The sequence below is a fragment of the Medicago sativa genome, chromosome 7 (assembly GCF_051527215.1).
Source record: "Medicago sativa cultivar Bolivia chromosome 7, Bolivia_mono, whole genome shotgun sequence".
NCBI lineage: Eukaryota > Viridiplantae > Streptophyta > Magnoliopsida > Fabales > Fabaceae > Medicago > Medicago sativa.
The window spans coordinates 31229263-31254001 of record NC_140755.1 but is presented as its reverse complement, the minus strand read 5'-3'; the positions used below and the strand labels follow the sequence as shown (position 1 = coordinate 31254001).

The 24739-nt window shown below is 37.6% G+C and overlaps 1 protein-coding gene, 1 non-coding gene and 1 pseudogene across 2 annotated transcripts; 2 read left to right on the top strand and 1 right to left on the bottom strand.

Annotated features, from left to right (window-relative positions):
* The first annotated feature begins 1281 nt into the window (after positions 1-1281).
* On the top strand, positions 1282-4761 carry LOC146905587 (uncharacterized; annotated as a pseudogene).
* Positions 4762-22658: 17897 nt separating this feature from the next.
* Positions 22659-24371, bottom strand: LOC146905586 (uncharacterized). Its single transcript, XM_085728579.1, has one exon. The coding sequence runs from the start codon at positions 24369-24371 to the stop codon at positions 22659-22661; it is 1713 nt and encodes a 570-aa protein (XP_085584705.1).
* On the top strand, positions 24268-24374 carry LOC146905585 (small nucleolar RNA R71). The gene has a single exon (XR_015020882.1). It is a non-coding gene; the product is annotated as a small nucleolar RNA R71 (small nucleolar RNA).
* The last annotated feature ends 365 nt before the right edge of the window (positions 24375-24739 follow it).

Here is a 24739-nt window from a genome sequence, read left to right as displayed (position 1 = left end):
GGAATTGATTTTGGATTGGTTTGGGTGAAAGTTTTGTGTGAATTGGTGGAGTTTTGATGGAGATATGTGAGGTTTAAGGTTGAGGAAAAATGGAGGTTTAGAGAGAGAAGTTGGATGAGAGAGGTTTTTGTGTGGTTTGAATGGGAAGAAGATGAAAAATTGGTGTTTATGGGAGGGGAAAGTCGCGCACGGCCGTGCGCCTTGGAGGCGTGGGCCGTGCGGACCTTGCTGTTCTGGCTGGGCAATTTTTTTCAAAAAAATCGCGCACGCCCACGCGCATTGAGGCGTGGGCAGTGCGCCTGTTTCTGGTCCTCTGGGTCAAAATTTTTTCAAGTTTTCTATATCATATCGGACATGTACCTACAAAACAAGTAAAAACAACACAAAACAAACGAAAACAAAGCGGTAAAAATAGGTGGGTTGCCTCCCACGAAGCGCTCTTTTCACGTCATTAGCTTGACGATAAGAGGGGACTGTGAAGAATATTTCCTTCTTAGACTTGGCTGGGTTTTGATGATAACAAACTCACATCATAAAAGAAGAAAAATTATGGAGGCACAAGATGAAGATCAAGAACAAAGATTAGTGACTAGGCTCCTTGGTTATACTCTTTATAAGTATGGTCCTTATCTTTTGATTTATCATTCTTAACTTATGGAACAACTTAGAATGCTCAGAAAATAATTACTATCATTTTTCTAAGTCATCATATGAAGCAATTCTTAAAGCTTTTATGAAAATAAATCACACCTCTCAATAATTTTCATTTAAATGTGATTTTGCTTTAAAATGTTTTTGCATGAAAAACCATAATTTATTATGGGAATTTTACAATATATTTTTGGCATAAAAATAATGTTAAGCATGCATTGAGAATTATAAAACGACACTTAATCTTTTTTTGTGACCGTTGGCTTTTATAAAGAAAATATTTGGCCTAATAAATCAAAGTGTGGAACTGGCTATTTCTCAAATAATGGCCAACGGCTAGTTTTTATATCATTGCAATTGAGTGACCTTGATTCATAAAAGGATTACAAATATATATGCCTAATTGATCATTGTGCCAACGGCTTTCTCTAATTAAATTGTCTTTCCATAATTTGGCCAAACGGCTAATATCTGGATTCAAGTGAACATAACGGCAAGCTTTTTCAAAACTGCATTTCATACTCATTTTTATGAATAGGTTCCATTTCAAATATGTTTCTATTCATTGGTAATTTTTTTTTGAAAAATAGTATTGCTTCATAAACATCTTTTTAGCCTCTATAAATTCAATTGAGAATCAAAGCAATATATACACAACAACTTTCATTATCTCAATTGACATTTTTCAATATCACTTGTCTTTAAAACTTTCATTCAAATTGTTTGGAAAACTTTGCATACACTTTAACATTTATTAAAAAGTTTTCTGAGCACTAAGTCCATTTGTTAGAGTGATATTGATAAAGATATACAGCCATACATTTGTTATTCTTCAATTACTTTGTTGTAAAGTTTCTTGCCATTGTTGGTGAGAATTATTGTTAAAAATAGTGGGGTGCTATCTTGTGATTATTGTAAAAGGTTCTTTGATTCGGGAAGATTCAAAGTCCACCAAAAGTGTTTGGTGTTTGTGTTGTAATCAAGAGAGAGGGTTTCTTTCTTGTGTTTATGTTAGAAAGATTGTTAGGGGGTCTTGGGGTGAGATTGCTTGTAACAAAGATTCTAACATAGTGAATTCCTTCGCGGGGTGTGAAGGGAGTGGACTGACCCTAAGGTTTAGAGGGGAACCACTATAAACTCTCTTGTGTCTTTTCTTCTTCCCTTGCTCTTTTATTTTTCCGCATTTATACCTTCATCATTATTTACCAGAAAAATAATCAACAACGCGAAACTCTTAAAAATTGACCAATATTCCTAGAAACCTAATTCACCCCCCTCTTAGGTTACAATCTGAACTTACAATTGGTATCAGAGCAAGAGTAAAGATAACTTGCTTCTTTGATCCAGAAAATGGCTTCCGCTAAACCATTTCTAGCAGAAGGTCCTAATTCAAATCGACCACCATGTTTCACCGGAGATCATTATGATTTCTGGAAAATTAGGATGACAACGTATCTAGAAGCCCAAGGTGAAGAAATTTGGGATGCTGTCCAAAATGGTCCTTATGTTCCCACTACAACTGTGAATGGTGTGACTAGTATCAAACCACAAACATCATGGGATGATGGTGACCGGAAAAAAATGTTATTTGACAAAAAGGCAAAAAACATTCTTCAATCCTCTCTTGGATGGATGAGTTTTTCAGAATTTCTAACTGCAAAACGGCCAAAGAAATCTGGGACACTTTGGAAACAACACATGAAGGAACGGAAGAAGTAAAATGTTCCAGATTGAATACCCTCTCACAAGAGTACGAGATGTTTAGAATGCAACCAGGAGAAAAGATTCTAGACATGCAGAAGAGATTTTCACATCTTATCAATCATCTTGCAGCCCTTGGAAAAACCTTGTCCAACAATGAAATAAACTTGAAGATTCTCAGGTCACTAACAAGGGAATGGCAACCAAAAGTAACAGCCATATCTGAAAAGAAAAGTCTTTCAAACATGTCGTTGGCAGCACTTTTCGGAAAATTACAAGAGCATGAAATTGAACTTGCAAGACTCGAACAACATGAAGAAGGAGTAAAGAAACATAAGAATATTTCATTGAAGGCAGAATCCAGCGTTCTCCAACAAGATGATAGCACCGATGATGATGAAAACATCATTGTTCTTGTGAAGAAATTAGGAAACTTCCTCCAAAAGGATAAAAACTTTAAATTTGGAAATAAAAGAAAATTTCACAAGAAGAACGATGTTTCTACATCAAGTCAAAGTTTCACATGCTTTGAATGTGATAAAGAGGGACATGTGAAGGCAGACTGTCCAACCCTTGCAAAGAAGAATAGCCTTAAGGGAAAGAAAGAATTCAAGCCAAGAAGGGCCTACATTGCATGGGATGACAATGATATAAGTTCATCTTCAGAATCAGAGGATGACGAATATGCAAATTTAACATTAATGGCGTCACACCACTCTGATGATGAACAAGAGGTAAGTGATTATGAATTAAATTTTAAACCTTCTTATGAAGAATTACAAAATTCATTTGATGAATTGTTTGAAGAATTCATTAATCTTTCTAAAACTTGTGCAAAGCAAAAGAAACAAAATGTATCTCTAGAAAGAAAAGCTTTTGATGCACAAGAAGAATTAGAAAAGGTTAAAAGTTCTTCATGTAATAAATGTAAAGAAAATGAAACAAAAATTGTTGAATTAAATCAAGTGATAAAGAAATTTGAAAAAGGTCACAATGGTTTGGAAGATGTGCTTAGTAAACAAAGATATTCCAACAACAAATCCGGGCTTGGTTTTTCTAAATTTGATAAACCAAACACCAATAAAACGGTTTTTGTTAAAGCAAGCACAAATCCCAACAACATAGAAACTAAGAAAATGCATGTTGTTAATTCTTTCAAGAATGTGAATCAAAGAATTAATTCTAAAAGAAGAAATTATTCTAACAATTCTTTTAAGAAAAATAATTCAAATGTTAAGAATAATTTCTCTAAAGGAAATAATTTTGGATCACATTATGTTCATAATTTCACATGTTTTTATTGTAACATAAAAGGTCATACTCCAAATACTTGCTACATAAGAAACTTTGGTGTTCCTTATGGTGAATTTATTTGGGTAAAGAAAGGTACTAACCCACAAGGACCCAAAGAAAAACGGGTACCTATAAAGTTCTATTAATTTTTTGGCAGGTACTTGAAGACCATATTCTAAAATTGTTATATTTAGATTGGTTTCTTCAAGATACAAGACCACATGATATAGTTCGATTTATGATTATTTATCTACGATCATGGTGAAAGATACACATTTTTATTGTATTATTCTATAATATGGTTATGAAATTTGTTGTATATTCATGAGTACCGATTATTTTAAAGTGTCTGGTTTCCATTGAATTGGTTGCATAGTCATTATCATACGCACTTACAAAATATGTTTGAATGCATGTATTGGTGAAAGTTTTATTCTGACTATCATGAATTTTGTTTGTTTGGTTTATGATTAATGAATTATTCCTTATAAGTGGTGCAAGATCTGCATTCGTTGATCCAGGACATAATTAATTTTAAAATGTGAGTTATATATAATTAGTAGCATTATCTTCATCGTAAAAGAGATGTCCTTATTGGTAGGAATTTATTTATTATACAATGCTATTATTTACTTTTACTAACTGATGTGCATGATGGAAATCATATACATATATATGAATAATTTTAACGTGAAACTCATTTGAATAAAAATATATGATTTGATTTAAAACTAGTCATTTTCTAGTTAAATTTTTGCATGTTATGGTAATATGCATGTTATTTTGTGAGAGAAATTTTTGTATTTAAAATTATGATCTCATATCATATGTGCAAAATAATGTGAATGATTGAATATTCATAGTGAAGAAGATCAATTATTTTTACATAAAATTTATTATTTCCCTATATTTCGACCCTTTAGATTTTATCTTTTTTCTTCTTTTTGATGATGTCAAAAGGGGGAGAAAGTGTATCTTTGTGTTTTTGTGCTTAAATTGTTTCAGGTATCCAATTGCAAAACAAAGGGGGAGACATACAAGATAGGGAGAGTTTTCGTTGAGCAAACATTGTCAAAAAGATATGGTTTGTCATCATCAAAAAGGGGGAGATTGTGAAGAATATTTCCATCTTAGACTTGGCTGGGTTTTGATGATAACAAACTCACATCATAAAAGAAGAAAAATTATGGAGGCACAAGATGAAGATCAAGAACAAAGATTAGTGACTAGGCTCCTTGGTTATACTCTTTGTAAGTATGGTCCTTATCTTTTGATTTATCATTCTTAACTTATGGAACAACTTAGAATGCTCAGAAAATAATTACTATCATTTTTCTAAGTCATCATATGAAGCAATTCTTAAAGCTTTTATGAAAATAAATCACACCTCTCAATAATTTTCATTTAAATGTGATTTTGCTTTAAAATGTTTTTGCATGAAAAACCATAATTTATTATGGGAATTTTACAATATATTTTTGGCATAAAAATAATGTTAAGCATGCATTGAGAATTATAAAACGACACTTAATCTTTTTTTGTGACCGTTGGCTTTTATAAAGAAAATATTTGGCCTAATAAATCAAAGTGTGGAACTGGCTATTTCTCAAATAATCGCCAACGGCTAGTTTTTATATCATTGCAATTGAGTGACCTTGATTCATAAAAGGATTACAAATATATATGCCTAATTGATCATTGTGCCAACGGCTTTCTCTAATTAAATTGTCTTTCCATAATTTGGCCAAACGGCTAATATCTGGATTCAAGTGAACATAACGGCAAGCTTTTTCAAAACTGCATTTCATACTCATTTTTATGAATAGGTTCCATTTCAAATATGTTTCTATTCATTGGTAATTTTTTTTTGAAAAATAGTATTGCTTCATAAACATCTTTTTAGCCTCTATAAATTCAATTGAGAATCAAAGCAATATATACACAACAACTTTCATTATCTCAATTGACATTTTTCAATATCACTTGTCTTTAAAACTTTCATTCAAATTGTTTGGAAAACTTTGCATACACTTTAACATTTATTAAAAAGTTTTCTGAGCACTAAGTCCATTTGTTAGAGTGATATTGATAAAGATATACAGCCATACATTTGTTATTCTTCAATTACTTTGTTGTAAAGTTTCTTGCCATTGTTGGTGAGAATTATTGTTAAAAATAGTGGGGTGCTATCTTGTGATTATTGTAAAAGGTTCTTTGATTCGGGAAGATTCAAAGTCCACCAAAAGTGTTTGGTGTTTGTGTTGTAATTGTTTTATCTTGGTTTTCGGGTGTCAAACATTGATTAAGTTTGAACCTTTTTAACCGGTGATATCTTATTTTTTCTTGGGAAGGGAAAAAGTAAGCAAAACCCTTGAGAATCGAGGTCCGGGAGTTGTTTTCGCTACGGGAAGGTGTTAGGCACCCATAACGACTATAGTAACCTATAGGAACCGTCTTTAATTTCTACGCGCGCGCTTTATTTTTAAATGCTATTTTGAAAGTGTTTATTTAAACCTAAGAGTTTGCTAAATGAAGAATTGGAGGGAGAAGAATGTTTTTGGAGTTTCATTTTAGTTGAATTGAAGGAATTTTGTTCCTTGCCTACGTACCCGATTAAGGGATCAAATCCACCGTAGTTCTCTCTCAAAAAATGTTTTTGTTTTTGTTGGTTGATTTTAAGTTTGAAAATGGATTTTGAAGAATAGAAAGAGGCCTCAAGGGCATGAGATTGGAAAATGGTGAGGTTGGATTAGTGAATTGCAAAATATGGTCAAAGTATGATTAATTTCATTGAATTTTGATTAAGAAAATGGGAAAGAAAATACAATGGGATATTGAATCCCAAGGTTTATTTGGAAAAGATTTGAGTGAAGTTGTTCATATTTGTTTGGAAAATTGGTTTTTTCTAAGTATAGGTCCTAGGCATTCATCTAAACATACAATCCTAAACATACATCTAAACATGCATATTCTAGCTACTTAGTGATGTGTGTGCATGTGTCGGTGCTTGTGTCGGTGTACATTACTAGAGTCCATTGTCCTTTACATCATACCCTAGATACATTCTATGGCCTCTTTGCCAAGAAATTAAAAGCATAAGAAGAATATTACAAAATTTCATAAGTGTTTACATTCTAACTTTGGTACAAATCATATTGCAAGAAGAATAGAGATGAAAATGGGATGGGATGATGATGCTTATGGTGAATATGAAATATGAAATGAAAAGGTTAGTAGCACAAGATATGAAACCAATCAAAGCTATCATAACAAAAGTAAGAAGATTAACATAAAAACAAGCAAAAATAATGCAAAGTAGGCCTAAAGATTTATTAATGATGCAAGGCTTGAACAAAACCTATAACTCCCATGGTTTAACACATTTTTAAGATGTGAAATCCAAGTTTAAAAATGAGAATTCAAGAGAATTAGCAAGCCTTACATTTTAATGTGAATTTTAGGCCTATTTTACACCACCTATTCACTAACATTACTTGCAAAGCAAGCAAGTGAGTAACCAAATGCACATGACCAGTAGGAAATATACTCAAACTATGGTAAATTCTTCACAAAAACACCCCTCATGAATCATGAATGTGCATCAAAAATAGAAACAAAAATTGAACCAATTTTACCCTAATTTTAACATGAAATTCAAGAAATGTAACAAGAAACTATCTCAACATTTTTTATCAAGTTCTCCAGTGCACAACCAACACAAAAGCATCACAAAAATACTAAGAGAATCCTATAAATTTCGCTAAGGCTTCTTAAAATGTTTCAAGCATGCCAGGGGTGTGATTATCAAACAATAACATGGAAATAGCAAAAACAAGCATTAGAACACAGGAAAAACGGGCTTAAGGCCCAAACCCACACACAAGTGGATCCTGGATCACCAGGCAGCCTGTGGACCGCAGGATTGATCCAGGAACCCTAAACCTAGATCTAACGGTGGGGATTCAGGTTTTAGGAGTGAACCAGACCGGTCTAACTGAACCAATCCGGTTCACTCCGGTATAAAAGCATGGAGACCGGTCCAAAATCATTCTAACCCTAGCTTTCTCTCTCTCTGCTTCAGATTCTCTCACACTCTCTCGTTCTTTCTTCATCGTTTCATTCATCTTCATGACTCTTGACTCATAAACATGACTTAAACCACAAACTAGCATGGATCTGACACAGAACGTTTCGCTTTGGTGATTTTCGAAGGATGAGGCTCAAACCGTTTCGAACTTGTGATTTTTTTGAAAGATGTTGTTTAAACCATTTCGAATTCGTAGTTTTTTGCAGGAAAGTATTCGGAACACTTCGATCTTGAAGTTTCTTGAAAGAAACTGTTCGAACTGCTTCGATTTTGACATTTTTGACATGAAATTGCTCGAAATAGTTTGAACTTGTTGTTTTTGGTGGAAAATTTGTTCGAAGCGATTCAAACTCTCACCGAATCGAAACGTTTTGGATATCTGGAGTTTTTTGGAATTGAAACCCTAATTCGATTCATCCTCTACGTTAATGATGAATTTACGCTCTGAATCAAAAGGTAAACGGTGAATTTTCGCTATTTTCGAAATTAGGGTTTCTATTCAAAAAAATTTTGAGCTTTTCGAACTTTCACTCCAATTCACCGTTTAATCCTTTTCGTATAACCTTCGATGATGATTATGGATGAAAACGAGAAGGTTTATGCGAGTTTACCTGGATTTGTTTGGAGGTTCGAACAACGAAAGATCCTGCACTTGTTCTTGATCGTTCTGATAAACTCTATGGAGGCACTGAAAATAAATCAGTTCTTCTTACTTTTTCTTTCGCTGATTCAGAACAAACTTCGATTATCTCTTCTTCTCTTTTCCCTTTGCCTCTGTGATCGTATGATTCACCACTCCAATGGTGAATTCATGCTTGAATTGCAGGGGAACGAGCTCAATGATGAAGATTACGCAAGTAATCTCTGAGAGTTCGTTGAATTCGAAAACGTTTCTTGATGAATTGCAAATTTTTGATTTCAATCCTTGGAATTTTGTGTTGATTTCTTGTACTTGATGATGAACTGATAGATTTGTGGTGGTTTTTGTTCGAATTTGTGAAGAATAGGCGTAATGTGTGTTTGTTACGGTGGCCGGAATTCTGTTATGGTGGTTTTTGCGGTGGCTGTGATGTTGGTTACGGTGGCGAAGGTTTCTCTGAAGAGAGAGAGAAAGTTTGTTAGAATTTTGATGAGGTGTCTTTTTTGGAATGGGTGAATCTGACTCTTTGACCTGAGTTGGCACCATTTTATAGGTGCCAAGTGTTCCTCCTGCCCAATGAAATGCTGACACGTGTTTTGGACTTAAAAAAAAGACTGTGGACCTATTTGCAATTTACTAAAATTGAAGGACTGGACTGTAATTGAGAAAAAGGACTTAAAACGAAAAAAAGGATTTAAGGGACCTAAAGGACTAAAAAGTAAAACCTAAAAAAGGACATAAGATGGCATAAAAGGACCAAAGTGCAATTTCTAAAAGTTTAAGGACTAAAATAAAAAATAATAAAAATTGGAATAAAATTGGTAAATTGGAGAGAACGTAAAGTGAAACCAATAAAATTGACAAAACGGACTAAAATGAACCAATGGCCTAAATGAGGTACTTTAAAGTAACCTCTCTCTGCCGAAATTTTGTGTGAAATGACCAAAATGCCTCTGGGGCTAAAAACGACTAAAAACGACTCAAATGCAATTTTAAAAAGATTTTTTAACAAGGGATTAAAGCAAGAGTTTATACGAGCGAATTGAAATACTCAGAGACAATTTTTAGAATTTAAACAGGGTTTTAACACATGAAAAGACTAAAATGCCCCTAGGGGCAAAATTGACTCGAAATGACTTTAAATGCAATTTTTGAAATGGATTCTGACATAGAATTGAAATGAAGACTTATTCACACTATTTGAAAAGACTCAAACAAATTTTAAAAGACTGAAAGAAATTTTGACATAGGAAATGACTAAAATACCCTTGCATGTGAATTCTGCAAATAACATTGAAATAAAATGCAGAAGAAGATGCAATTGATCAGAGACAATTCAAATGACTTATAATGCAAAAAAAGAAGAATTAAACAAGTATTTTTAGGTCCAAAATTAGGGTATAACAGCTGCCCCTATTTAAGTTTCTTTGTCCGGGGAGTCAAGAGACGAAGTCTTAGAATTGACGGGACGAAGATACTTAAATATTAACATTTGCACTGCTTTTGGACATAAAAATACGCTTTCAGATTTTCAAAAACATGAATGCCATGCAACATTTCATTTATGAATGCAAGACAATCGAACCGGAATCTACGGGCTGTGTCACACCACCAAGGGATTTATAGACATCAAGGTAGAAAGAACGGGCAACAAACAGACAGGTACAAGCTGTTCTTTGGATCGAACTTGCCACTTGACCGAGAGATACAAACAAGAAATGGGTACAAGCTGCTCTTGGGATCGAACTTGACACTTGACCGGAAACATAGACATATAGGCAGATACAAGCTGTTCTTTGGATCGAACTTGACACTTGATTATCACCACATCATGTGGGAGAGTGCAGACTGTTCTCTTAGATCGAACTTGTCGTTTGACCGATAACAAAGCATAAGCTGGGTACAAACTGTTCTTCAGATTGAACTTGCCGTCTGACTGGTAACAAAACATAGACTGGGTACAAACTGTTCTATCGAACTTGCCGTTTGACCGATAACCAAGCATAGGCTGGGTACAAACTGTTCTATCGAACTTGCCGTTTGACTGATAACAAAGCATAGGCTGGGTACAAACTGTTCTATCGAACTTGCCGTTTGACCGAAAGCATAGGCTGGGTACAAACTGTTCTATCGAACTTGCCGTTTGTCCGGAAGCATAGGTATACAAGCAGGTACAAGTGGTTCTTTTTTGGATCGAACCTGGCACTTGACCAGTGACAAGATACCAATTGAAAGTCTGGCTTAACAAGATACCAATTGAGGGTAAATTGTCATTGACTTGATTTGAAAATAGACATGACCATTTTTTGTTGGCCCAAGAGTAAACTGAGAGTTAATTGACATTGATTTGAATTGAAAATTGACATTGACATTGACATTGAAATTGGAATTGAATTTGACATTGGATATTGGAAAGTTGCAATTGACATTGAGATTGGATTGAAATTGGAATTTGACATTGGAATTGGATTGGAATTGGAATTTGACATTGGAATTGGATTGAAATTGGGATTTGACATTGGAATTGGATTGAAATTGGAATTGGAGATTGACATTGACATTGTCATTGGATGTCAACATTGGAATTGGAGATTGACATTGACATTGTCATTGGATGTCAATATTGGAATTGGAAATTGACATTGACATTGTCATTGGATGTCAATATTGGAATTGGAAATTGACATTGACATTGTCATTGGATGTCAACATTGGAATTGTTATTGAAGTTGAGATTGCTTTGAATTTTGACAATTGAAATTGAATTGGATTTGACAGTTGAATTTGAAATTGGAATCGACAGTTGGAATTGAGTTTGACAGTTGAAACTTTGATTGAATTTGGCAGTTGAAAGTTGGATATGCAACATGTATGTATGATATAGCAAGATTATTGGATGCATGAGCACGTAAAATGCATGATTATGCATGTATGAATGCTTGAAATGCATGATTGGCTTGGCAATTTGACAGAGAAGTTTCTCAAAGGCAGACAAGACATTGGAAGATTGGGCACGTAGTGGCTCGTGCTGCAACATATTCACAGGGGAAAAACCTCTTTGGAGAGACCGTCGTTTGAGAGACGTATCAAAACCATGGCTGAGGGCAATAAGACTTGTAAAGGAGGACCTTTGGAAGGTTCTTGGATACAGGTCGCCGTTGCTAGGCGTGTCAGTGCTGGATAAACATTGGATGTTCGTATCTGTGGTCAATGCTTTCATATTTTTTCATTCTTTTCATTTTTCAACCCCACTTTTGCCTGAACCGCCCTTTCGGGTTTTCGATTCACCGGGGAATAAGTATTCTTTTCACTGCCCCATTTTTGCCTGAATTTCCTTCATAGGTTGTCAATCAGCGGGGTGCTCATTTTTGCCTAAGCCGCCCTTTCGGGTTTTCAACTTAGCGAGCTTTTCATTTTCATTTTTTCATTTTTCATCTTCATTCTGTTTTTTCATTCTTGCCATTGAACACAGATCATCCTGGGGAGTAACCTGTTTGTAATATGTATTGAAATAGACATTGATATTCATTTATTCATGCATGTTTCATTGAAATGTACCCTATTGCTCAGGTTTGCTTTCAAAATAGACAGAAAAAGATTTTTCAATTTTCAAAAATGTTTGTTTCAGACATTGACATTATCAAAATAGAAAGAAAATGTTTTGTATATAGCATTGAAAGTAGGAAGAAAAATAGAGTTTCAAACAGTAGAAAGGCTCAAATTGATGTAGAAGAGTGAAAGTCAGCCAAGGGCATGACTTCACGGATTTACAAAGCTTGGAAAATGGTAATTTTATTGGTTGGTGATACATTGAACACGATGACCGCTACATTTCATAGAAATTTTGAATTCACAAGTACAGAAACCCCTGATGAAGACGCCTATTGACAGTTGCAGATGCCCCAAGGGGTGATGGTGACTTGCCAGATATAGTTACTTGTCTTTTATTGTCAACCTCATTCTTGCATGAACCGCCCTTTCGGGTTTTCGGCTCATCGAGGCGCTCATTCTTGCCTGAGTTGCGTACAATCTCAGCGAGCTCTTTCATATTTATTTTTTTTTGTTTTGTCCCTAACTTTTGCCTGGATCGCCCTTTCGGGTTTTCGATCCACCGGGAAGCGCATTTTTGCCTAGGCCGCCCTTTCGGGTTTTCGACCTACCACGCTGTTCTTTTCTTTCTAGACAAAGTATTTCTTGACTATATCGGCATTAACAGGATTTGGAAGCTCAACACCATCCATGTGTGTAAGAATCAAAGCACCACCAGAGAAAGCCTTCTTGACAACATAAGGACCTTCATAGTTGGGTGTCCACTTGCCCCTTGGGTCGGGTTGCTGGCTTATCCTTCTTTTCAATACAAGTTCGCCTTCCTTGAATTCTCGAGGTCGGACTTTCTTGTCAAAAGCATTCTTCATTCGCACTTGATACAACTGTCCATGAGTCATGGCATCCATACGTTTCTCTTCAATCAGATTCAATTGATCGTACCGACTTTGACACCATTCAGCCTCAGTTAATTTTGCTTCCATGATTACTCGAAGAGATGGAATCTCCACTTCCAGAGGGAGAACTGCTTCCATACCATACACAAGAGAGAAAGGAGTTGCCCCGGTTGAACTGCGCACCGTAGTACGGTAACCATGCAAGGCAAATGGCAGCATCTCATGCCAGTCCTTGTAGGTAGTAACCATCTTCTGAACAATCTTCTTGATGTTCTTGTTAGCGGCCTCAACTGCACCATTCATCTGAGGTCTATAAGGAGAAGAGTTGTGATGCTCAATCTTGAATTCTTCACATAGAGCTTGCACCATGCTATTGTTCAGATTGGAACCATTGTCAGTGATGATCTTGTTGGGAACACCATATCGACAGATGATGTTATTCTTGATAAACTTGACAACCACTTGCTTGGTCACATTTGCATAGGAAGCAGCTTCAACCCACTTGGTGAAATAATCAATTGCCACTAGGATGAAACGATGTCCATTGGAAGCTTTTGGTTCAATTCTCCCGATCATGTCAATGCCCCACATAGAGAAAGGCCATGGGGAAGATATAACATTGAGGGCATGTGGAGGCACGTGAATCTTGTCAGCATAAATTTGACATTTGTGGCATCTTTTGGCATGTTTGTGGCAGTCACGCTCCATAGTTATCCAGTAATAGCCGGCTCTTAACAGCTTTCTTGACATGGTGTGACCCGAAGCGTGGGTCCCGAAGGTACCATCATGTACATCATGCATCAACTTCTCAGCTTCTTGCTTATCAACACATCTCAACAAGACCATGTCATAGTTCCTCTTGTATAGGATTTCTCCGTCCAGAAGGAATCTGCTAGCCCATCTTCTCAAGGTCTTTTTATCCCTGTTGGAAGCACCAGGTGGGTATTCGCGATTCTGCAAGAATTGTTTGATGTTGTAATACCAAGGCTTTTTATCATTCACATCTTTGCCATCTTGATCTGGCATATTTTCAATGGTAAACACATGAGCGGGTCTATCAAGACGCTGCACTTTGATTACAGGCACATCATTCCAGTGATTGACATGAAACATGGAAGACAGAGTAGCAAGAGCGTCAGCCATCTGATTTTCATCCCGAGGGATATGGTGTAGCTCAACCTTGGTAAAGTATGTCAACAGACGTCTTGCATAGTCACGGTATGGGATTAGTTTCTCATGATGAGTCTCCCATTCACCCTTTATCTGATTAATAACAAGTGCAGAATCTCCATAGATGTCAAGGTGTTTGATTCTCAGGTCAAGGGCTTCTTCAATGCCCAAGATGCATGCTTCATATTCAGCTATGTTGTTTGCGCAGTCAAAGGTTATTCGAGCGGTGAAAGGAATGTGGTGCCCCTGCGGAGTTACAATGATGGCTCCAATTCCTTTACCATAAACATTAACAGCTCCATCAAACACCAATCCCCATTTGCTATTGGGATCTGGCCCTTCATTGATCAGTGGCTCTTCACAGTCTTTCGCTTTCAGATACATAATCTCTTCATCAGGGAAATCAAATTTAATTGGCTGGTAATCATCAAGAGGTTGACAAGCGAGATGCTCAGCAAGGACACTTCCTTTGATTGCTTTCTGAGCTTTGTACACAATATCATATTCGGACAATAACATTTGCCAACGTGCGATCTTTCCAGTAACAGCAGGCTTTTCAAAGATGTACTTGATTGGATCCATTCGGGATATCAACCAAGTTGTATGATTCACCATATAATGACGCAGGCGTTTGGCAGCCCAGGCTAAAGCACAACAAGTCTTTTCAAGCATTGTATACCGAGTCTCACAGTCGGTGAACTTCTTGCTCAGATAGTAGATAGCATGCTCTTTCTTGCCAGTCTCATCTTGTTGACCGAGAACACAACCAACTGAATCATCTAACACTGACAGATACATGATCAAAGGCCTTCCTTCCACTGGCGGGACAAGGATAGGTGGTTCCAACAGGTATTCTTTAATGCTATCGAAAGCTTCCTGACATTCATCATTCCATACAACAGGCTGATTCTTTCTGAGCAATTTGAAAATTGGTCCACAAGTAGTAGTCATGTGAGATATAAATCTTGAAATATAGTTCAGACGTCCGAGAAAACCTCGGACTTGCTTCTCAGTTTGAGGGGCCGGCATCTCTCTGATGGCTCGGACTTTGTCAGGGTCAACTTCAATGCCTCTTTGACTGACAATGAAGCCTAGCAACTTTCCAGATCTTACACCAAATGTGCACTTGTTAGGATTCAACCGTAGCTTGTACTTTCTCAACCTTTCAAACATCTTTCTCAAATACACAACATGCTGCTCTTCATCACTTGACTTCACAATCATATCATCAACATATACTTCAATCTCTTTGTGAATCATATCATGAAACAGAGTTGTCATACCTCTTTGATAGGTAGCACCAGCATTTATCAAGCCAAACGGCATCACTTTATAACAGAATGTTCCCCACGGAGTAATGAAGGACGTCTTTTCTCTATCTTCAGGAGACATCCGTATCTGGTTATAACCGGAGAAACCATCCATGAAAGAGAACACTTTGGATTGAGCGGTACTGTCAACGAGCACATCAATATGAGGCAATGGGAAGTTATCTTTCGGACTGGCTTTATTCAGATCTCTGTAATCAACACACATTCGAACTTTCCCATCTTTCTTTGGTACTGGTACGATGTTGGCAATCCATTCAGGATATTCAGCTGTCATGAGGAAACCCGCATCAATCTGCTTTTGTACTTCAGCCTTGATCTTAAGAGCCATGTCTGGACGAGACCTTCTCAACTTCTGCTTGACAGGAGGACATTCAGGCCTTGTCGGTATCCGATGTTCCACAATCTTGGGATCTAGACCCGGCATATCTTCATAGGACCATGCAAAGACATCTGGATAATCATGGAGAAGCTGAATGATCTTCTTTTTCACCTCTGGCTCAAGTGCAGCACCAATCTTGATCTCTCGCTTGTTCTCTTCAGTACCCAGGTTGATAAGCTCAATCTCTTCCTGGTGAGGCTGAATGGTTCTTCTTTCTTGCTCAAGCAGTCGAGTGATCCCATACGGTATCTCTTCATAATCATCATCCTCATCTTCAGCTTCATATACAGGGAATTCAAAATTTGGAGGAACCATAGGGTCACTGTGTTCAACGGGTTTATTATGGTTCAATCTGCATAATATGATTGGGATGATTTTTAGAAAAAGTTTTTCATGCAGATTTTTGAAATTAATAAGAAAACAACAAATGTTTGGGTTTTTTCTGGTATTACCATTATTTCCAAGAAAAAGGGATTAAAAAGTAAAAAACAAAGAGTCGTGAGAAAGACGACAACTTTTTATTGAAAACGGCAATGCCGAAACAAACACGCCCTTACAATGATATCACTTTCGCCTTGGGCAGAGCGAAAGGATTGTTATTTTGAAAACAAAAAACATGAGCAACAAAACACATTACATGGAAGCATGCATGACTAAAGGAACATCAATGGCTTCCCAATTTCTCACAGTGCCTCCTGGTACAACAAATGCAGGCACATGACTACTCTCAGCAGCATCTTCAGCAATAGCATTGATGAACCCAGCACTGTAAAAGGTTCCCTTTGAAACAGCAGATGTCGGGGAGAATCCAAGGCCTTCTTTACGTTTGTTTTCCAAGATCTGAATCACCTTGCCCCAGCCAGCAGCTTGCCCTGCTTGAACAGCCTTCTGGGCATCTTTCAGTGAGGCCATGCTAGCACCAGCCCTCCGGGGCTCTGCACCCTCGACAGTCAAGCCTTGAAACGACGTCCCTTCAGCGGACCCTGCTTCAACACAAGAGAACGATGATACCTGGCTAACTAGATATGCTTCCTCACCATGCACAGTGACAATCTTACCATTCCTCACGAACTTGAGCTTCTGATGCAAAGCGGAAGTTACCGCTCCAGCGTCGTGGATCCACGGTCTTCCGAGGAGACAGCTGTAAGAGGCATTGATATCCATGACTTGGAAAGTTATCTGAAATGTCTCGGGACCAACGGTAATTGGCAAGTCCACTTCCCCGAGAACATCCTTGCGGGATCCATCAAAAGCTTTAACCAGATAGCTGCTACCCCTCAGAGAAATTCCATGATGACTCAATTGCCTTAGTGTGGATTCAGGCATTACATTCAGAGACGACCCAGTGTCTACCAATACGTTGGATATCATATCAGACCCACAGTGCACCGAGATATGTAGAGCCAAGTTGTGGCGTTTCCCTGCTTCGGGGAGCTCATCGTCACCAAACCCCAAGTTGTTGCAGGCAGTAATATTACTCACTATCCCATCAAACTGATCCACAGAGACTTCGTGGTCAACATAAGCTTGCTCAAGTACTTTCATCAACACTTTCATGTGAGCTTCTGAGCTCATGAGCAGAGACAAGATGGATATCTTTGACGGAGTTTGCAGCAGCTGGTCAACAATTTTATAGTCACTCTTTTTGATAAGCCTCAGAACCTCATCCAGATTAGACTCTTTAATGGGCTGGCCCGAGGGGCTGGCATTCTCTTCCTCAAGGTTAACCATGTTTCTTCTCTTGTACAATCTTGTCTGATAAACTCTATCTGGTTGGTAGACTTTGCGAACACGAGCCACTTTTCAGACTGCGGCGGACAAAACCAGGTAGACAATGAGCACGGGAAGCCATTTGTGACCGATGAATGATGCATATGATGCATGATATGCAAATGCAAAAAAGACTCTCTCTTTTTTTTTTTGTCAGAAGACTTGTCAAAGTGGTTGTGAACATCACGGAGAAACACGGTTTTATTTGAAAATCTTGAGCAAAACTAAAAGTTTAGTTGAGATGGTATCACTTGGCGTTCACATCTGTGATGTTCAAAAGATGACTTGTCTAAGTCCTCTGATAAATGCATGGGAAAAAAGTTTATGCATGTATGCATGAATGCATGAATGCATGATTATGTTCAAGTTCGGAGAAAACATGGTGGGTTTGAAGTTCAAAGTCGAGGAGTCACGGGTGGACACGGTGTCCGGTGAAACTAGGGCTTTAGGATAATAGTAACCGGGTTCTAAAAAGGTTCCCAAGTTGCAACCTCTCTGACGTATCTCATGGTGTCACGAGGCAACACTCGCTCCATGATTATACGTGGAAGGTCTAACTTGAGTGTAGTATCGCGTGACGACTAAAACTCGAGACGACACTCGGTTTAGCCTCCGCACTACGTCCTAGAAAATGGCCATGGATGGGTTTGGTTATCTACGGTCCATAGCGTCATAGAACAATTAGAAGTAAAGTGCCTAAACGCGACAACCCGCGCCGACAACATCACCTCCAAAATGCCTCAGCTATGTGGGATTGATCGCATAATCCAAAACACGAGGCAACCCCCGGAATGAATTGTCGATTATATCCCTCCTAAATCCTAAGTTCACTCAGCCCGGGTGCAGGACTTTTGATATTCTCACCCCACACGTTTGCAAGAAATTAAACATTTATTCACATAGGAAAGCAGGTAAAAGAAGCAAGTGAAAATACAAGCGCAAGCGTGGAAATAAAGACTAGGCGTAACTCTCGAATTCCCCAGTGAAGTCGCCAGCTGTTTTATCTTGGTTTTCGGGTGTCAAACATTGATTAAGTTTGAACCTTTTTAACCGGTGATATCTTATTTTTTCTTGGGAAGGGAAAAAGTAAGCAAAACCCTTGAGAATCGAGGTCCGGGAGTTGTTTTCGCTACGGGAAGGTGTTAGGCACCCATAACGACTATAGTAACCTATAGGAACCGTCTTTAATTTCTACGCGCGCGCTTTATTTTTAAATGCTATTTTGAAAGTGTTTATTTAAACCTAAGAGTTTGCTAAATGAAGAATTGGAGGGAGAAGAATGTTTTTGGAGTTTCATTTTAGTTGAATTGAAGGAATTTTGTTCCTTGCCTACGTACCCGATTAAGGGATCAAATCCACCGTAGTTCTCTCTCAAAAAATGTTTTTGTTTTTGTTGGTTGATTTTAAGTTTGAAAATGGATTTTGAAGAATAGAAAGAGGCCTCAAGGGCATGAGATTGGAAAATGGTGAAGTTGGATTAGTGAATTGCAAAATATGGTCAAAGTATGATTAATTTCATTGAATTTTGATTAAGAAAATGGGAAAGAAAATACAATGGGATATTGAATCCCAAGGTTTATTTGGAAAAGATTTGAGTGAAGTTGTTCATATTTGTTTGGAAAATTGGTTTTTTCTAAGTATAGGTCCTAGGCATTCATCTAAACATACAATCCTAAACATACATCTAAACATGCATATTCTAGCTACTTAGTGATGTGTGTGCATGTGTCGGTGCTTGTGTCGGTGTACATTACTAGAGTCCATTGTCCTTTACATCATACCCTAGATACATTCTATGGCCTCTTTGCCAAGAAATTAAAAGCATAAGAAGAATATTACAAAATTTCATAAGTGTTTACATTCTAACTTTGGTACAAATCATATTGCAAGAAGAATAGAGATGAAAATGGGATGGGATGATGATGCTTATGGTGAATATGAAATATGAAATGAAAAGGTTAGTAGCACAAGATATGAAACCAATCAAAGCTATCATAACAAAAGTAAGAAGATTAACATAAAAACAAGCAAAAATAATGCAAAGTAGGCCTAAAGATTTATTAATGATGCAAGGCTTGAACAAAACCTATAACTCCCATGGTTTAACACATTTTTAAGATGTGAAATCCAAGTTTAAAAATGAGAATTCAAGAGAATTAGCAAGCCTTACATTTTAATGTGAATTTTAGGCCTATTTTACACCACCTATTCACTAACATTACTTGCAAAGCAAGCAAGTGAGTAACCAAATGCACATGACCAGTAGGAAATATACTCAAACTATGGTAAATTCTTCACAAAAACACCCCTCATGAATCATGAATGTGCATCAAAAATAGAAACAAAAATTGAACCAATTTTACCCTAATTTTAACATGAAATTCAAGAAATGTAACAAGAAACTATCTCAACATTTTTTATCAAGTTCTCCAGTGCACAACCAACACAAAAGCATCACAAAAATACTAAGAGAATCCTATAAATTTCGCTAAGGCTTCTTAAAATGTTTCAAGCATGCCAGGGGTGTGATTATCAAACAATAACATGGAAATAGCAAAAACAAGCATTAGAACACAGGAAAAACGGGCTTAAGGCCCAAACCCACACACAAGTGGATCCTGGATCACCAGGCAGCCTGTGGACCGCAGGATTGATCCAGGAACCCTAAACCTAGATCTAACGGTGGGGATTCAGGTTTTAGGAGTGAACCAGACCGGTCTAACTGAACCAATCCGGTTCACTCCGGTATAAAAGCATGGAGACCGGTCCAAAATCATTCTAACCCTAGCTTTCTCTCTCTCTGCTTCAGATTCTCTCACACTCTCTCGTTCTTTCTTCATCGTTTCATTCATCTTCATGACTCTTGACTCATAAACATGACTTAAACCACAAACTAGCATGGATCTGACACAGAACGTTTCGCTTTGGTGATTTTCGAAGGATGAGGCTCTAACCGTTTCGAACTTGTGATTTTTTTGAAAGATGTTGTTTAAACCATTTCGAATTCGTAGTTTTTTGCAGGAAAGTATTCGGAACACTTCGATCTTGAAGTTTCTTGAAAGAAACTGTTCGAACTGCTTCGATTTTGACATTTTTGACATGAAATTGCTCGAAATAGTTTGAACTTGTTGTTTTTGGTGGAAAATTTGTTCGAAGCGATTCAAACTCTCACCGAATCGAAACGTTTTGGATATCTGGAGTTTTTTGGAATTGAAACCCTAATTCGATTCATCCTCTACGTTAATGATGAATTTACGCTCTGAATCAAAAGGTAAACGGTGAATTTTCGCTATTTTCGAAATTAGGGTTTCTATTCAAAAAATTTTTGAGCTTTTCGAACTTTCACTCCAATTCACCGTTTAATCCTTTTCGTATAACCTTCGATGATGATTATGGATGAAAACGAGAAGGTTTATGCGAGTTTACCTGGATTTGTTTGGAGGTTCGAACAACGAAAGATCCTGCACTTGTTCTTGATCGTTCTGATAAACTCTATGGAGGCACTGAAAATAAATCAGTTCTTCTTACTTTTTCTTTCGCTGATTCAGAACAAACTTCGATTATCTCTTCTTCTCTTTTCCCTTTGCCTCTGTGATCGTATGATTCACCACTCCAATGGTGAATTCATGCTTGAATTGCAGGGGAACGAGCTCAATGATGAAGATTACGCAAGTAATCTCTGAGAGTTCGTTGAATTCGAAAACGTTTCTTGATGAATTGCAAATTTTTGATTTCAATCCTTGGAATTTTGTGTTGATTTCTTGTACTTGATGATGAACTGATAGATTTGTGGTGGTTTTTGTTCGAATTTGTGAAGAATAGGCGTAATGTGTGTTTGTTACGGTGGCCGGAATTCTGTTATGGTGGTTTTTGCGGTGGCTGTGATGTTGGTTACGGTGGCGAAGGTTTCTCTGAAGAGAGAGAGAAAGTTTGTTAGAATTTTGATGAGGTGTCTTTTTTGGAATGGGTGAATCTGACTCTTTGACCTGAGTTGGCACCATTTTATAGGTGCCAAGTGTTCCTCCTGCCCAATGAAATGCTGACACGTGTTTTGGACTTAAAAAAAAGACTGTGGACCTATTTGCAATTTACTAAAATTGAAGGACTTGACTGTAATTGAGAAAAAGGACTTAAAACGAAAAAAAGGATTTAAGGGACCTAAAGGACTAAAAAGTAAAACCTAAAAAAGGACATAAGATGGCATAAAAGGACCAAAGTGCAATTTCTAAAAGTTTAAGGACTAAAATAAAAAATAATAAAAATTGGAATAAAATTGGTAAATTGGAGAGAACGTAAAGTGAAACCAATAAAATTGACAAAACGGACTAAAATGAACCAATGGCCTAAATGAGGTACTTTAAAGTAACCTCTCTCTGCCGAAATTTCGTGTGAAATGACCAAAATGCCTCTGGGGCTAAAAACGACTAAAAACGACTCAAATGCAATTTTAAAAAGATTTTTTAACAAGGGATTAAAGCAAGAGTTTATACGAGCGAATTGAAATACTCAGAGACAATTTTTAGAATTTAAACAGGGTTTTAACACATGAAAAGACTAAAATGCCCCTAGGGGCAAAATTGACTCGAAATGACTTTAAATGCAATTTTTGAAATGGATTCTGACATAGAATTGAAATGAAGACTTATTCACACTATTTGAAAAGACTCAAACAAATTTTAAAAGACTGAAAGAAATTTTGACATAGGAAATGACTAAAATACCCTTGCATGTGAATTCTGCAAATAACATTGAAATAAAATGCAGAAGAAGATGCAATTGATCAGAGACAATTCAAATGACTTATAATGCAAAAAAAGAAGAATTAAACAAGTATTTTTAGGTCCAAAATTAGGGTATAACAGTAATCAAGAGAGAGGGTTTCTTTCTTGTGTTTATGTTAGAAAGATTGTTAGGGGGTCTTGGGGTGAGATTGCTTGTAACAAAGATTCTAACATAGTGAATTCCTTCGCGGGGTGTGAAGGGAGTGGACTGACCCTAAGGTTTAGAGGGGAACCACTATAAACTCTCTTGTGTCTTTTCTTCTTCCCTTGCTCTTTTATTTTTCCGCATTTATACCTTCATCATTATTTACCAGAAAAATAATCAACAACGCGAAACTCTTAAAAATTGACCAATATTCCTAGAAACCTAATTCACCCCCCTCTTAGGTTACAATCTGAACTTACAGGGACCCTCAGATAGGATCGAACACAACATTTTGTGTGGTTGATGCTAGGTAGCGTTCTCTCATCTCATACTCAGCCTTGATGGAGGAAGGAGAGATTTCCTTCAGGTGGTTTCCTAATTCAAACTCCATCCTCTCATTATTCATATGGAACACGATCCTACCATTCAACGCATCAATAAAAGCACCTGAGACCACAAGGAAAGGAAAACCAAAAAGGATTGGAAATTGGGGGTCTTCCTTCGCATTAACTACCATAAAATCAACCGGTATGATAGTGCCTCCAATTTTTACCGGAAGATTTGAAACATAGCCAGCTGGGTCAACGGTGGAATGGTCAAACAATACTAAGGTATGCTCCGCCGGTTCTAATTTTCCTACCCCAATCTTCTTAAAGAGAGATAGGGGCATTAGATTTACGCTAACCCCTAGATCACACCTAGCGTTTTTTATACTTTCCTTCCCTATGGTGCAAGGGATGGAAAAACTACCGGGATAACGGTATTCTGGGGTTGATCTCTCTAGAAAAATGTCGCCACTCTCCTTAGGTGATGCCAGCGTCTCCTTATCCTCTTTGCGTCCTTTAGACAAAATATTTTTCAAAAAATTTGCATAAAGAGGAATTCGGGACAAGGCCTCAACGAATGGGATTTTGGCACATATTTCTCTCATTATCTCAATGAACCTTTGGAGTTGTGCTTTCTTACTATGCTTGGCTAGTCCTTGTGGGGAAGGGTTCATCTTTCTACTAAACTTTAGGGTCATAGGGTTTTTGCTTTCTACCCTAGCATCGCTAACCGCTTCACTCTCAATGACATGGATATCTAAGATGGGTCCTCCTAAAGATTTTTCTTCCACAAGGCTAACAGCATTCACGTGGCTCTTTTGATTAGTCTCAGGTCGGCCTGGGAGGGCTCTAGCAACTTGAGAGGATGAAGAGACTTGTTGGTTCAATTGGGAGATCTGAGTCTCCAACATTTTGCTGTGTGTGGCAATAGAATCTACCCTATAGGAGAGTGTGGAGAGGGATTCCTTCAGAAGTTCGGTTTGTTGCTTGAACTCTTGGTTTAGTTTTTCTTGTCCTAGGACAAAATTTTCTATCATGAGTTCCAACTTAGATTTCTGGGGTGCCCTTTGGTTGGTACCGTAGCTAGGCGGTGTTGCTTGTTGCCCAAAAGAGTTTCTGTTGTAAAAGTTTTGCCCTTGCCTAATACCTTGGTATTGGGCGTAGTTCATTTGCTCTTGGGTGAAAGCAACACCTCCCAGCTGGCACTCATTGCCACTATGACCAACGATTCCACATAACTCACAAGAAGGAGAAGGAGAAACAGCATTAACATTCATTTTATCAAGTTGAAGGGTCAGTGACTCTACCTTAGCAGCCAAATCATCATAAGAAGAGACTTCATGCACACCTGTTTCCTTCTTTGATGATGCTCCAGCAGTGTTGACCCTTTCGTTTGTCCACTGGTAATGATTTTGGGCCATATCCTCTATCAACGCATAGGCGTCAGCATAATTTTTATTCATGATTGCTCCACCTGCAGCTGCATCAACGGTTAGTTTGGTATTATACAAAAGACCGTTGTAAAAGGTGTGGATTATGAGCCACTGTTCTAGACCATGGTGAGGACAAACTCTCAACATCTCCTTATAGCGTTCCCAAGCTTCATATAAAGACTCTCCATCCCTTTGGTTAAACCTAGTTATTTGGTCCCTCATTCTAGCGGTTTTGGAGGGTGGAAAGAATCTAGCAAGGAAGGCTTGTCGCATTTGGTCCCATGAGGATATGGAACCCCTTTCTAGGGAGTGGAACCAAGCACTCGCTCTATCTCGAAGGGAGAAAGGGAAAAGGTGTAGCCTGACGGCTTCTTGGTTGGCTTTAATGGTTCCACTAAGCCTAAGGAAAGTAGAGATGTGTAGATTGGGATCCTCAGCGGGGGATCCCGAGAATTGGTTTTGCTGCACAAGGTTTAAAAGTGCAGGCTTGATCTCAAAGTTGTTCCCTTCGACGGGTGGATAAACTATGATAGCATCGGCTCTTCCGTTGAAGGACTAGCGTACTCCTTGAGGGTACGATTGTCTGCCAT

Excerpts from the sequence above, each read along its gene's own strand:
- LOC146905586 (XM_085728579.1), bottom strand. The coding sequence starts at position 24,371 with ATGAGGGACCAAATAACTAGGTTTAACCAAAGGGATGGAGAGTCTTTA.